The following is a 14877-nucleotide window of genomic DNA, read 5'->3' as shown; positions in this document are numbered from 1 at the left end:
TGATTGTCTTCTGAATGTAGTGGAGTCAAAGTAATAAGTACCCCCAAAAAATAATACTTAAGTAAAGTACAGATACTCAAACATTGACTCTGTTACTGTCCACCACTGTGAGATAGTAGGGAGGTGGTTTCACTTAAGGCTGTTTGGAGAAACCCTTGCGCTGCTATCAGGAAGTGCCTTCACATGATCAGCTGGGTGAAGCATTGAGATCCGACTGGCTGCCCCCACTGTGCCTGCCGACCTTCCTCTCCGGGTCTGAAGTAAAGACAGCGATGTAAGACAATAAGGTTGAAGCGGATTTTCAAGAAGTAGCCCTGGAAAGACGGACTGACTTCTGTGTGAGTTTGACAAACGGTTTAATGTATGCCAACATCACTTTCTCGCTTGCTAGCATGCTTGCTAATGTGTTAATGTAAATGCACCCTCTGCAGCGAGTCGGCGTATTGAGTAGACTTCATTTAAATAATCGTCGCATGTCTTAAAGCTAATCAGGAGGACATTGTATTAAAATGTGTAAGGGTTTCCAGCTTCGTAGTAGCCGTTTCTTAATTGAAACGTTAGCATTAGTGTCAGCAGACGGGTCTCGTGATGCAGCCTGCCATTGTGGCGAGTTATGATTGAATGCAGCTGAACTAATATTAATGAAGCACTGAAATATAAAGTGTGTTTGTATGAAGACTTTAATACACAGTTAACTTATTTGAGCGAGGTAAGACACTGAGACTTAAATAAGCACGAGAGCTTGAAATGTTGACGTTTGTTGACAGTAATTTACGTCAACGTGTGATTGTTAACGGTATTAGAATGTCCGTGTTAAGGTTACCATGGTGAGTTTACTCAGGTGTTGTACGTCTAAATGCTGATTTATACTTCTTAATCTGTAGGTAACACGTATTTAATGCGCATCATGTATGTTTCTGGGGATGTTCGCTTAATCTGAAACCACAACCAGTAAATCAGTGAAAGTGAAACAACATAGTGCTTCATTTTTGGCAGAATGGCGTTGTCCTCTCCTGTTTAAACTGTCTGTTTGGTATTACAAACAAGACAACCTGCATTTGAACAACACTTATGTAACTATAATATGTTTTTCATTCATTCATAATGTTGGTCATAAATATATTTTGTCTTTACAGTAAGACTTTAGGGATTTTACAGGCGTATCTTTCTGATGAGGGGTTTTCCAGACTGGATATTGGCAAAGTAGAGTAATGATTAGATGAGAGTAGATTAGAGCAGTGTTTTTTTTCAACCTTTTTTGTGCCAAGGCACATTTCTCACATTCTTACATTTCTTACAAAAAAATCCTGAGTCACACCACCAACCAAAAGTTTTACAAAAGGACACATTCAGTCTCTCAATATATGAATCTCTTTATCTGAGAGAGGGACTTTGGCTACTTATTTAACTGTGTCAGGGCAAGCAAATTTATTTACAATGGCTTTTCTAGGTAGTATTAATGTTTCTGCCACAGTGTGTGGCTTTTTGATTTGGCTACGAGTTCAGCTACTAAGTAGCTTTGAGAGCTCTCACAGACACCATTGTAGTTTTTCTCATAAAAGTTGCCTTTGCACCACCCATATATGCTCTTCATCTGGGTTAGATTTTGTTCAGGGCCCTGTTTGGAGTTTTCATTTTTTCCTTTTTGAATATTTATCCATCACTGATGAACACCCACGTCTTGTCCCATACACCTCTCGCGGGCAGCATTCATTCTTAAATAAACAAGATAGTGTGCTTTATTGCCACCCAGTGGGTGGGTAGCACAGGTCAGTGCATGGATAAGTATATAATTACTCCGCCAGTCACTACACTGCAGGCACAGACGCACTACATGGCAAATATTTGCAGTATATGAATAAATTTTTTTGGACTAATTAAGTGAAGTTTGATACGATCTGTCACGGCACACTGGTTGAAAATCACTGGATTAGAGAACGTTATTGATCACCTGTGGGGGGGAATTCATGTGCCACAACGGTCTGTTCACAGAATTAACAAACAATAAGACAGTACAGTCACAAAAACACGACAAATAAACAAAACAAAACCAAACATTCACACCATTTGAGGCCTAATGAACAGCTATGGGACCAGATTCCATAACTACAAGTGTTCATTAAAAAATATGACTGCTGAAGGAACAAAGGACCTTCTAAGGCGTTCTGTGGAGCACTGTGGCATCACCAGTAACTCACTGAAGGAGCTTCCCATTCCATTAAAGACACTGTGCAGGGGATGGACACTAGCCAATATTCCCTGATAAAAACATAAAGTAGGTTGCTGCTAATGTCGAACGATCGTAGTTTCCTCAGGAAGAAGAGTCTTGCCTGGGCCTTTTAAATAAAACCTCTGTGTTGTTTTTCCAGTAATGACTGGTCAATTTAGACTGATGCAAAACAGCTGAGGGTCAAAGGATGCAACAAACTAGAGGAGTGACTTTTAAAACTTATTGCATGTTTTCTGTAACACTTTGCTGATGGTCTTTCTCTTCCAGCTGTAAAGGATTGCCAGCAAAGATGCCTGTGGTGCCAGTTGTGCCAGAGAACTACAGTCATGTACTGGCAGAGTTTGACTGCCTTGACCCACTTCTGTCTGCTCTAAGATTGGACTCTGGTAGGCTAAAGGTAGGTTACGCAATTGCCTGATTGAGTCAATGTTGTTATGATATCACAAAGTATCTCAAGAATGGTTTAATTTAGTAAAGTCTGGAAAAATATGACACGAGTTAGACTTGGAATATTTGTTTAGGCCTGTACCTCATTTACTTAGTGATGCCTTGTTTTACAGTGTACCTGTTTAGCAGTGTCAAGGAAGTGGCTTGCTTTAGGAACATCAGCAGGAGGGTTGCACCTAATTCAAAGGGAGGGCTGGAAACAAAGACTCATCCTCACTCACAAGGTAATATGTGACTGAATACTTATCGCACAGAAATACAGATGATTGTTGTGGTATGGGTTTGCCTCAGGTTTTATTAATTTGAAACTTCAAACCTGTCCAAATCTTGGCTTGTCTTCAGGAGGGTTGGATCACTCAGGTGGCATGCTGCCCTCATGATGAAGACTTTATTGCTGTTGCAACAAGGTAAGCGTATGTCCATGAACTAAGAAATGTGTCACACTAATCTCTGATCTCTGGTGACACTTTCTTTGGGTGCGTTGTCTGTTTGTTCACTTGTTCCATCTTCATCCCAGTCAGGGTCTGGTGGTGGTGTGGAGCTGCAGCTGGAGCGTCGGGGTCCTCCAGAGAGGGTCAGTGTGTCCTGGGAGCACAGAGGTCAGGCTGTCACTGCACTCTGCTGGACACCAGCACCCTCAGAGTTTTGTGGGGGACGCAGGAGGCAAAGTGTCCTATCTCCGTGCAGGATCTTCCAGGCTGGGCAAGGTAGTGACTGTTTGCTTGGGAGAAGGATCTATTTCAAGTTATAAAGTGTACGAAGAAAGTGAAGCTTTAAAGAATGTACAAGGCAAGCTCCTTCTGGATACACTAGCAGTTCGCTAAGGCCCAGAGTAGTTAATCAAATCAGCATGCTTTAATTCAAGCCTGTGACATGGTAATGCATTTTCTGACCCTTTTTAAACTCTCTGGGTGTCGGGGCTCAGAGTCCACAATCTTTCATACATTCACACAGCTGACAAGGGATCTTCCATTTAAGATAACTTAATGTTACTGCAAGTTTAACTTATTAACATAGTCTCTTTCAGAGTCCCCAGACTTGAATATCAATGAACGTGATGTAAAATATTCAGATTTCACAAGAAAACCTTGTGTCACTTAACTTGAATATGTCTCAACAGTGGAAGGAGACGAGATTGCAAAGCAAAGTATAAAATAAATTGTGAGCTGAAGAATCCTTTGGAGGTTGTGATTTCTCTAACGTCGGGTCAGCATTAAGTCCTGAGTAATAGTTTATTCAAACATTAAATATATGGTCTTTTCTAAACTGAAACGACCTGCCTCTCTATCAAGTTTAAATCAATCCCATAAAAAAAAGAGTGTTCTGGAAAATGTGTTAAAGCGGAGCAAATGTTGAACAGGTTGTAGTAGATGCATTAAACAAGAACAAACAACCAGCACATTCAATCTGGTGTTTTCTTATTAGCTTCTCTTTGTGCACAGTAGATGTAACATGTCTATTTCTTCACATAGAGTTCAGTAAATGTTCCATATTTAAAATATTTAATACCTTCAATGTGAAGCCTGTGCTAACTTAGTGACGGTTCATTTTATTATTATCTCGCAGGCCAAATTTGACTTCCCTCTGTGTTTCAGTCCTCTTTGTTGTACACATTCCCTTTTATATCCATGCCGTGAATGATTCTGTTTTGATATGATTTTGTTTGTGTTTAGGGGTCGACATTCGTCATCTTTCCTGTTCAGACCGTCACCACAGTGGACTCCAGAGTGGTTCAGCTCGGTTACCTAGACGGCCGCCTGACAGTATCATCCCTGAGCCGCTGCTACCTCTGCGACACAGAGAGGTGAGGATCAGCATCGCTTCGTCGCTTAGGTTTGGCATGTGATTTGTAATGAAATCACTTTGTATTTGACTCGGCACAGGATCAGCAGGTAACTAAAGTGAATGATCAGTCCATGGTGTACCCAGGCCCTGCAATAAAGTGCCTCTTGGATTCCAGTGTAGTAGATAGAACATTAGAAATTTCCTCCTCTGGTGCCCTTTAGAGGAAAATGCATGAAAACGTGCCCTCTCCATGCCCCTTTAAATGTAAACAACGCCACACAAAGTGTCCTTTCGATACCCCTCAAATATATAAAACGTATAAAAAAAAAGGTGCCCTCTGGATGCCCCTCAAATGTATAAAATTTATAAAAAGTACCCTATGGATACCCATGTAGTTTATTATGTTATTTATGTTCATTTTATACTATAATTAATAATCTAGAAATAAATAAATAGTCTTGTTTTTTCCTTTTTCATAATTCAATTTCCAGGACAAATGTTCTCACAAATATTCACCAGACTGCAGGAATTAAGTGTTAACTGTTAAAAATGTTCTCCCATCTTGTTAACTCTGCCTCAATACATTTAGATTCACCCTAAACTGTCAGTACCAGGTGTTTGAAAGGAGGTGGACTCTGTTTTTGTTTTCATCCCAGCCCTTGAAACAGCTGGAGTATGCCACTGATGATTGTAGAATTTAATTATCTTCTACTTGAACCCATTAGAAAGTAACAGTGGCACAGCTGAATCTATGATGGTTAATGCAACTAATGCCTGAAAGAAGACTAAACAGTATAACCAAGGAGCTCTGTCAGAATATCCCTCTGCAGACATCTCATCAGTGGTGAATCTTTCTGTCTTCTCCACCTTCAGGGAGAAGTTCTGGCGTGTTGGAAACAAAGAGCGAGACGGGGAGTATGGAGCTTGTTTTTTCCCTCAGAACAGAGGGTTGTTAGTAGGGCAGCCCCCCCTGCTGTACTGTGCCCGGCCTGGATCTCGAATATGGGAGGCCAACTTTAATGGCGAGGTTCTGAGCACCCACCAGTTCAAACAGCTGCTCGCCTGCCCTCCTCTTCCTCTCATCACGCACAGGTATTGATTGTTACTGCATTGAAGTGATCATCTTTTAAAGGTCAAACTGCTAATCTTTCTTTGGTTTCCCCTTGACCTCCAGAGATGAGCCACATTACAACCCAGCACAGAAGAGCCACAGTCCATTGCCTTCCCTAAACTACTGTATTTAGGGTAAAGTTAGATATTTTGTTGATATGTTTTAGTAATCAAGCTGTTTGGCTTTTAGGACCCAAATTGTGTCAAACTGTATGAGAATATTTACAACAAACAACATCAAGAAAAAAACATGCTGTCGTTGTCAAATAATGATACTCAATTTCTTTGTGTAGGGACCAAAACTTGCTGACCTGGACTGATTCAGCCATTTATATCTTCACACCTCAGAATGGACAGTTGCTTCTGTGGACTGAAGTCAAAGGTACTTATGTTGCTCTTTCCAAAGACATCCAGCCGGCAGACTATTGAAGATATTTGAAATGGATATTTAATCATTCTATCATTTATCATCTGTTTGATTTCCTGTGAAGTGTTTTAAAACATGTTTCCTGTTTCTGTCAGACTTGGTTGATGTCGCTGTCTACCGCAATGAGCTCTTCTGTCTCCACGACAGTGGACGTCTCTCTCACCTCTCCCTCTTATCTGCTGAGCGATGTGTTGAACGGCTGCTTCGGAGAGAGTCCTGGCCTCTGGCTGCTGTAGTCTGCTGTATGTTCCAGCACAATATCACCACCAGCAGGGTAAGATGGCTGCTACTGCCAACATATCTGGCCTCAATTCAGCACACAGTGTAACGCAGATTACAGTGTAATCTGGCCTAGTATGATCATATGATATTCAGACTTTCTTTGTTCCTGGGGAGAAGGTTAAAGGCCAAATTCCACCAGATCCGTGTCCGGTCCGTGTCCGGTCCGTCACGGCACCGGATCTGATAGGTTTCTATTCTTGTCAATGTGTTAACCCCCACTGGATCCGCTCTGTTGTGTTCCAGCTGCGTCTCTGATCCGGCAGGTCAGAACGCTACTGATCAGATACGCAGGATTTCTATTTTTGCTGGATGCCGGAGCATGACGCATAAATTCATCACAGAGCAGATGGAGCGGGACAGGAAGTCAGGCACCAAAACAAAATAAAAACCTGGTTAATTTTCAGAATAAAACACTCTGTGTTATCGTCAGATCGTTTTTAACTTAACTATGAAAAATAAGTCGATTGCCACGGGAAAACCTCGGTCACATGACTCCAGCTGTCTGGCGGTCCTGCTCTGTGCTGTGCAACCGGTGGGTGTTGACGGACGAGAGCGCACGGAGCTGGACTGCAGCGGACCAGACAAGGACAGGACAAGGATCTAGTGGAAGTCCCGTGTAAGAATGTACCTCAGGTGTTGCATCCTCTGTGGTCTGATCATTAAACAAACAGTAATATGCAAGTCCATTGTAGTTTGTTTAAAATATGTACTACATGGAAGAACTAAATGTTACATTTGCATGCTACATTGTTGGAGAATCATTAAGAAAGCCTGTCTTACTATCTGTATCCGATTCAGGCCAGGAAATCAATTCCCATCGACCGCCTTGAGCATCTCAGGTCTCAGCTCAATTCCAGCACACACCTCGATCTGATTGGCCAGCTGGAGGAAGTCATCTCAAAACTGGAGCCTCTAGACTCCGCCTCTAGCAGCCGGAGAAAGCAGCATCTCCTCACATGTGAGCACTTTAACTTTCTGTGGACGATTTTCTGTACAAATAATTTAATTATGCAATGCGAAACACTATAACTGACAGCACCCCACATCCATTTGGGGTACTTTTGTAGTTATGGAGACAAACAGGTGAGTATCTCTGCTATAATTAGTCCATTAATGACTCCTCACAGTGTCTAGGGAACATCAAAGCATGCAGAGTAATTTCATATCAAACACATCATGGTTTATTTACCCTTACGTTTTTGTTTTTTTTTACAAAGGCAAATCTGACTTTTGAATGGCAATACACCGGTAATGCAATATACCAATTCTACACACATGTAATAACTGGGTGTTCTGATATTAAATGTGTTGTTACCCAGGAGAGCTTCAACGTCCTGGACTGTGGAATCTACCGTGTGATCAGTCGCAGGGGAAGCCAGTCAGATGAGGAGACAAGCTCTCTCATCAACCCCTCCATATCTGAGGAGGAACGGCTCAAAGAGTTCAGTTTTGTTCAGGAGGACGATCAGGTGGATCACGGTAAGACATTACCAGCATCCAGATGAAGAGATAGTCAGTAAAAGACCACTGCTTTCTCAATTAGACAGACATATTTATCCATAGTGAAGTCTCTGTTTTGTGTCAGTACTGCCTCCCTAGTTTATACATACTTCACGTATTTGTTTACATCACAAGGACACACTGTCTTGTACTGCACAAATTTAGCATTATTTTACTATTTTTCTTCTTATTATTATATTTTTATCTTATATTATTATTATTATTATTATTATTATTATTATTATTACTTAGGTCTTTTTTTAAAATCTGATCTTAGTCAATTTCAGAGATGCTAGGCGAGCTAACCCTGACACAACAACTGGAAACCAGAAACATAGAAAGTATTAACACAAAATGATTACCACAAACTATTGTCTTTTTCGGCACTCTGTCTCTTTTTCCGTTTCTGGCTGCATGTTTGTGTGCAGCAGGACCAAACTCCTTTTCTTACTTTCCTGATTTCAGTGTGAAAAAAGAGTGAAATTATTTTTACTTTATCAGTATTACGAATAAGAAACAATGTAACACTTAAGAAAAATGTCAATTAAAATAAACAGGCCATCAAGCACCTGTAGATCCTTAAAGACTTGTCAGTATAGAAATGTGATAATAATTTGACTCTTTGACTTTGTGGTAATGATCATATGATTGTGTATTTTTGATTATGTCTTTTATGTTTTTTACAAAAGTAATTTGTTGCTGTTTTGATAAAAAAGCTTTATTATTGAATCAAAAGTTTTGTCATGTCTTGCATTTGGATTTGCCTTAAGAGCTTTGCAAATATAATCAGACTGTTAATATTTAATGTCCTGTCTGTTCCATCGTATCACATACATCACCATTTTTTTTTTGTTATGATTATTCAATGTGCAGTGTTTAATTTCCGCTCTGTCTGCAGTGGTGTCTTGCACCTTAGCTCCATCTGCTTGCACTTGTCCTCTACCCATCATCCCTCTCCCTCAGTGCTCCATCCATCTGTGTTTTCTGGGCTCTCGCTCCCATCTTTATTCAGATCCACAGAGCAGTGATCGTTTGGAGGCTGAGCGATCTGAGCAAGGCCTGCAGTTCCACCTCCCCCTCTCATTCCGCCCCAAACCCCTCGCATCGCACTGCAGGCTGTCAAAGACAGGTGAACACCCAGAGAAATAACAGACGGACACGCTAAAAGCTTTCCACAAAGAATGTGTCACAGCAACTCTTGCTTCACATGTGCAAAACTGTATATAAGGCCAATTATCACCAGCGAAAGTATGTGGACTGTACTTCTTCAATTTTCATATCTCTAGCAGATTGAAACTCCTAATAATAACCTGTCAGTCAGCACAGCTGTGCTGTTTGGCAGATTGCTTCCTCTTTCCTCTGAACAGCTACATCTATTATTGAAATTCACAGTGATCATCTGTTTAAGCGCATGTGGCAGGTTTCATTTCCACCACTTCATTTCCACTGTTTGTAGTACTGTATGCCTCTCACTGTTTGTAATCTCACAACTGAAAAGTTGCTTTACAATTATTTCAATTTTCTTTATCTCAGTGTTTCTAGTTTTGTTAAGAAGACAACAGAGAAGATCAACACCCTCCAGATGAACTCTGAGCTCTGGCAGCGCCCTGAATTCAGAGAGGGTGGACAAGCTGAGATGTCCAGCTTCCACAGTGTCCTACTCAGAGGAAATAGACAATGAGTAAGTACCAACCTATGTTAACACATTTTTTTTTTACTAAAAGTAAATCAGGTAAAATCAGTAACTTTAATGTGATGTCACAGAGTCTATGACGACGTGCCCAACACAGAAGCTGATATGCAGGAACTTAGATCTGCAACAGAACGAGCTATGTAAGTTTTTCATTTTCTAAGGTCTCTGAATTTTGTAAGTTAAAATAATTTCTTACCAATAGAAACTGAATTTCAACTGATGTGTTACATTTCCCAACAACAGCTCTCAAATCCAAGATCCCTGGGTGCTACTGGATCCAGTATGCCTGGAAGAAACCCTGCTGGAGTGGCTGCCAGTACTGGAGAGAATACTCGGCCCCGTAGAGCTTGGTTTTGTTGCTGTGGGTGAGTCGAGCACGGATGGACCAGGAGAGGAGAAGTGGGAGAGGGATTATTTGAACACAAGCATTGAGCAACATGAGGAGTCATCCTGCTCGTCAGGAGAACCACTAGAGAGCATTACAGAGGAGAAGAAAGAAGAACCTCCAGAGCTCGAAGAGAAAGACGACTCGTGTGACTCTGCTGAGAAGGAGAATGAGGTTTTGAATGATACTGCTCTTTCCGAGCCTCTGCGAGTGGTGACTCCTGAGCCCCTACCTGCAGATTTCCTGGCTTACCTCACACAGCTTGCAACGCTGTACACAGAGCTGAGCTGCTTTAGGAAGCAGGAGAACGAACAAGGGTTGGGATGCACGACTTTCCTGAGGCGATACTTCTTCCTGCTGGATCAAGAGCGAGTGAGGAGAATGTGTCTGCTTTGTTATCAGGACAAGCCAGAGGTGCAGAGCTCTTTCACCGAGGCCATGCTAGGTCAGAAGCTTCTCCTTAAATTCATTGTTCATGTCAGTTCGGATGTAGGAAAGAATATGTTTAACAAGCAGTTAAATCTTGAATGTTTGATCTGTTCTCTGTAGCTCTGACTCAGTCCAGTAAGGTGGTTGAGGTTATTCAGAGAGGGGATTGGCTGAGATCACTGCGCAGTTTGAGAGAGCTGCAGCCCTGGAGGCCCCTCCTCTCCTCGCACACTTACACAGGTCAGCACAAGCGCTCCTCTCTAACATGGTCGATGAATATTTAAACCACATCTGTGATCCACATTGTGAAGTACACTTTCTATGTTTTCCAGGCTGTATGAGAAGTATGGAGAGGCAGCTGTGCGCTCCTTTTCCCAGTTCTATCCTACAATAACTCCAGCTGATGTGATGACCATGGCTCAGCAGAGCCACTTCCTGGCATATCTGGATAATCTGGTCCAATCTCGAGCTGAGGAGCACAGGTAAAGCTGCAGTTTCTTATTTGTACAGAATCTTAAAAAAAAAGGCATTTAACTTTCCATCATGATTATATGACTTTCTTCTCTAGGTTGTCATTTTTGCAATCCCTCCTTGAACCAGAATCCTGAGACAGGATTGGCTTGAGCTAGCACTCACTCATGATGCCCCTCAACACTGTGACACCCTGAATCCTGATGGACAGCCCAGGTCTGGCTCTGTTAGGGTTAAATCTCCAATCATTAACTTAAAGCCTTATTAAGCATTCAGTCTAAGCCAAAAAATGAATTACTGGATAGATGTGAGTTATGATCATGTAATTTTGTCTCTGAGAACTGGTTTCTATTTCGTCTGTGTAAATTTAAACTTCTCGTGTCTCTGCTGCAGGTGGCGTTCTCATTGTTTCAGTTGGGGTTATGGACGACTTCTGTCTCTTCTCATTGGTCTGCCTGCCGACCTTCCTCCAAGCAGAAGATGGCAGAGACGTGCCGCAGTCATGGGTACTTCTAATTTTGCAGAGTCAACAGTAGCTGTAGTTTTACATCTAGTACAACCCTCAACCCTCTATATTGTGTGCAGATACTGGATGGGCTACCTGTACCTCTGCCGTGAGCTGCAGCGCCGCACAGAGGCGTTCTCCACCATCGGTGAGCTGGATGACATCACTCTGCTGGAGGGACGTGAAGGTAAACTTGCACAGAAAAGGAAGAGGCAGAATTAAAAACTGTAGCAAGATAAGATATTATTTTGAAGGATTACAGAATTTATAGAAGTCAAGTCAAACGATATCTGCATTTGATCCTATTTTTTCCAAGATTTAAAAGCAAATGATGTTTCCAGGGTTATCTCTCAGCTTGTGTGTGTGTAGTATGATTGATATATTAGAAATATGCTTCAAATCGTACCCACAAATTATACTCACTTGTATGGTTTTGCAGTTCTTTGAAGATTATTTTGAGGATATGAACGTGTTCAAAAAGTATTTGTTTGAAAATCATGTGGGGAAGGGTGAGTGGTGGTGGCACTTAAAGACACAAAGGCTACGTTCACACTGCAAGGGTTAATGCTCAATTCCGATTTTTTTTGCTCAGATCCGTTTTTTTGTTTGCCTGTTCACATTACCATCTATAATGTGACCTGTATCTGATTCCAGTGTGAACTGTTTTCGGCTCCGAACTGCCCCGCATGCGCAAAAGAACAGTAACAATGACGTCACATGCAGCTGTTTCACAAACTTAAACATGGAGGAAGTCAGCATTTTCGCCTTTGTTACAAAGTTTTTGTGCAGTGGGAGCCGGAGAATGAATGACGAGGTGTGGAGGAGGTCAAGTGTAAAGAAAAAGAGAGCCATATTGCTTGTTTCGGCTTTTTGGGGAGCTGTGGATGCAAATATGATTGAAAGGTCTATGTGGATGCGGACACGGAGTCAGGAGTGGTGGGTCTGTGACGTTGATAGTTTCAAAGACACAGAGTTTATTCAAAACTTCTGGATGTCGAGGGAAACTTTCAATTACATCTGTCAGCGGCTCTCCCCAAGACTCCTTCAGCAGGACACTCAAATGCGCATCACAACCCCCTTGGCCATTCACACTGAGGTCACATTGAAAAAAAATCAGATCTGTATCTGATTCAGGACCACATATGGAAGTGGTCTAAATCTGATTTGAAAAGATCTGATTTGAGTGTTCACACTGCCTCTAAAAAATCTGACCTGGTCACTTGACCCAAAAAAAATCTGATTTGGGCCACTGTTGCCTGCAGTGTGAACATAGCCAAAATGTCATCATAGGTATTTCATGAAGAAGAAAAAAACCCACAAATGAAGAACACAATCCAAAGGTACTGATATTGGTAGAAGGATATCCCTAAAACAGCCTAAACTGTAGATTCCTGTGTTACAGTAAGTTAGAAATATACATCAGTCTAACTCCAGAACAAATCCAGGTAATTAATAATTTACCGTGACAACTCAGGTTTCTTTGGCGACCACACAATGATTTAAACTCTGTAAACCAACTTCAATCAAGTTAACAAAGAAAGCTAAAAGAACCCCTTCATTGCTTGTTTCTCTATTTGTTATCATTTAGGTGTGGAGCCCCAGACTTGGATGAGTGGAAGCTTCTGATCCAGTTGTGTCAGCAGAGCATTACAGCAGGTGACTCAGAGCAGGTCACAGGTGTGAATGGGAGCAGCTGGTCCAACGGCTCAGCAGACTGTGCCGGAAGGATTAGCCCAGAGAGCCTGACTCTGATGCTGGCTCGGACGGCTGGGCCAGACCGAGCCATGGCCGTCCTGGAGGAGTGTGGAGTGCAGCTGGTCCTCTCTCCACACTCCAAACTGGTCTGTGAGTTGCTGAGAGTCGCTGAAAAGAGACAGAGGTGAGTCAGGGTTTCTAACTGTCAACCTTTAGGGGGAGTTCCAGAAATGTTTTGAGAGGCTTATGTTGATAAAATTCAATGAATCATGTATGCTTGTTTTTTCATAGTGGTTCAAGGTAAATGTGGTATACTGCCATGATGGGAACCTGTTTATATTTTTACACGTTAAACCAAAAATATGTTAAAAGATCAGTTTTTCATTGCAATAAAAAAACGTTAGTTTCGTTTAGGTAACATCATCTTGTTAAAAGAACAACTGTTTTACTCATACCTTTGCAAAGCTGGGTTTTTTTAGAGTTATACTTCCAATCAATCAATCAATCAACCTTTATTTATACTCGAGAGATCATTGAGGGGCAACCCTCATTTACAATGATATCAAGTCTTTTATAGTGACATTTAAAAAACAATTAACAAACAAACAACAATGCATCAGGAGTATCAAAGTTATCAATTAGGATAATTTTTTGATTTGGATATTAAAACAATTAAAAGGTCAAATAAAATAATACAAATAAAAGGAGGTGTAGGGGATTGACTTCAAAAGCACTAAAATAGGAAGTGCCGGTGGTTAAAATGTAACAATAAATATACAAAGGTAAACCTAGCTAAAACAGTTGCAGACCAGGGTTGAAAGGTTAAAAATTAAGATTCTATATTCTCCAAAAGGTAAAAGTGCATTTAATTCAAGACACTGCTGCAACTTGTTCCGGGAGTCAGGAGCAGAGAAACAAAAAGCAGTTTTTCCCAGTTCTGACTGATCTCGAGGAACATGCAAAAGTAGCTGGTTTGAGGTGCGAGTCTGATATAAACAGTCTGGGTAATGAAGAAGTTCAGTAAGGTAGGTTGGTAATTTTCCTAAGACAGCTTTATAGATAAAAAGATTCCAATGGATATTTCGTCTTTCATGGAGAGAGGGCCAGCCAACCTTATTGTAAAGAATGCACCGATGTATGTGAAAGGGGTCACCTGTGATAAACCGTAATGCAGAGTGATAAATGGAGTCAAGGCGTTTGAGGGTTGAGGATGGCGCGTTTCTGTAGATTATGTCCCCATAATCCAAGACTGACATAAAAACAGCCTCCACAATCCTCTTCCTACTTTTACTTCTATTAACACATCACTTTTTTCCTGTTTCAGAGCGATGATCCAGACGATGCTGGAGCGCTGCGATCGCTTCCTTTGGTCTCAGCATGCCTAAGAATGATCTCTGCTGTGTATGCAGCTTCTCTACGTCAAACATGATAGCTAACACTGTGTAAGTCTCAAACTACCTATAATAATGTGACTTAATTTATGCACTCTGATGTCAAAGCCTCTACAGGAAGTCTCTAACCTTCCAGTGAAACAGTATTATTTATATAACTTGCTTTGTGACAATCTTTACAGATTTACTGTTCCGCGCCCTTTTTATCGAAATATAGATTAATTTCAGGTGCCAATTCAATGTTGCTTTTAGTGATTGTATGAAGGCTTCTTATGCATGAAAGCAATAATCAAATGAAGTAAAATATTAATGAAAAACTAATAGAATAACTAAAGAGTGGAATGTTCTAACTATGTAATAAGATGTGAATAAAAAGTGTTTTTAAAAGTTTGGTTTATTTTTTAAGAACAAAAGTTATCAGTCATCATGAAGACTGTCACATCTGGTTAACGTATTATTTTTTGCCCATTTCTGCAAGTCTTCAACATTAGTCTGTATGAAAAGCCAAGGATAAACACAAGAACATC

At 41.0% G+C, this 14877-nt stretch overlaps 1 protein-coding gene across 1 annotated transcript; it reads left to right on the top strand.

Moving 5' to 3' along the window:
* Positions 1-131: 131 nt before the first annotated feature.
* Positions 132-14737, top strand: hps5 (HPS5 biogenesis of lysosomal organelles complex 2 subunit 2). Its single transcript, XM_034685131.1, is given in 32 exon segments — positions 132-338; positions 2498-2627; positions 2791-2901; positions 3020-3084; positions 3195-3214; positions 3217-3313; positions 3315-3384; positions 4351-4481; positions 5336-5554; positions 5637-5668; positions 5671-5707; positions 5866-5954; positions 6095-6273; positions 7080-7220; positions 7222-7239; positions 7601-7760; positions 8794-8874; positions 8877-8910; positions 9315-9433; positions 9506-9614; positions 9718-10304; positions 10409-10495; positions 10498-10528; positions 10621-10770; positions 10857-10888; positions 10891-10975; positions 11153-11220; positions 11223-11265; positions 11345-11451; positions 11725-11733; positions 12861-13143; positions 14284-14737. Coding segments are annotated over 31 exon segments (3363 nt in total). The 5' UTR covers positions 132-338; positions 2498-2519; the 3' UTR covers positions 14345-14737.
* Positions 14738-14877: the final 140 nt, after the last annotated feature.

This window comes from Notolabrus celidotus, chromosome 6, assembly GCF_009762535.1.
Source record: "Notolabrus celidotus isolate fNotCel1 chromosome 6, fNotCel1.pri, whole genome shotgun sequence".
Lineage (NCBI taxonomy): Eukaryota > Metazoa > Chordata > Actinopteri > Labriformes > Labridae > Notolabrus > Notolabrus celidotus.
The sequence above is the reverse complement of the archived record's forward strand: the minus strand, read 5'-3'. Positions and strand labels throughout refer to the sequence as shown.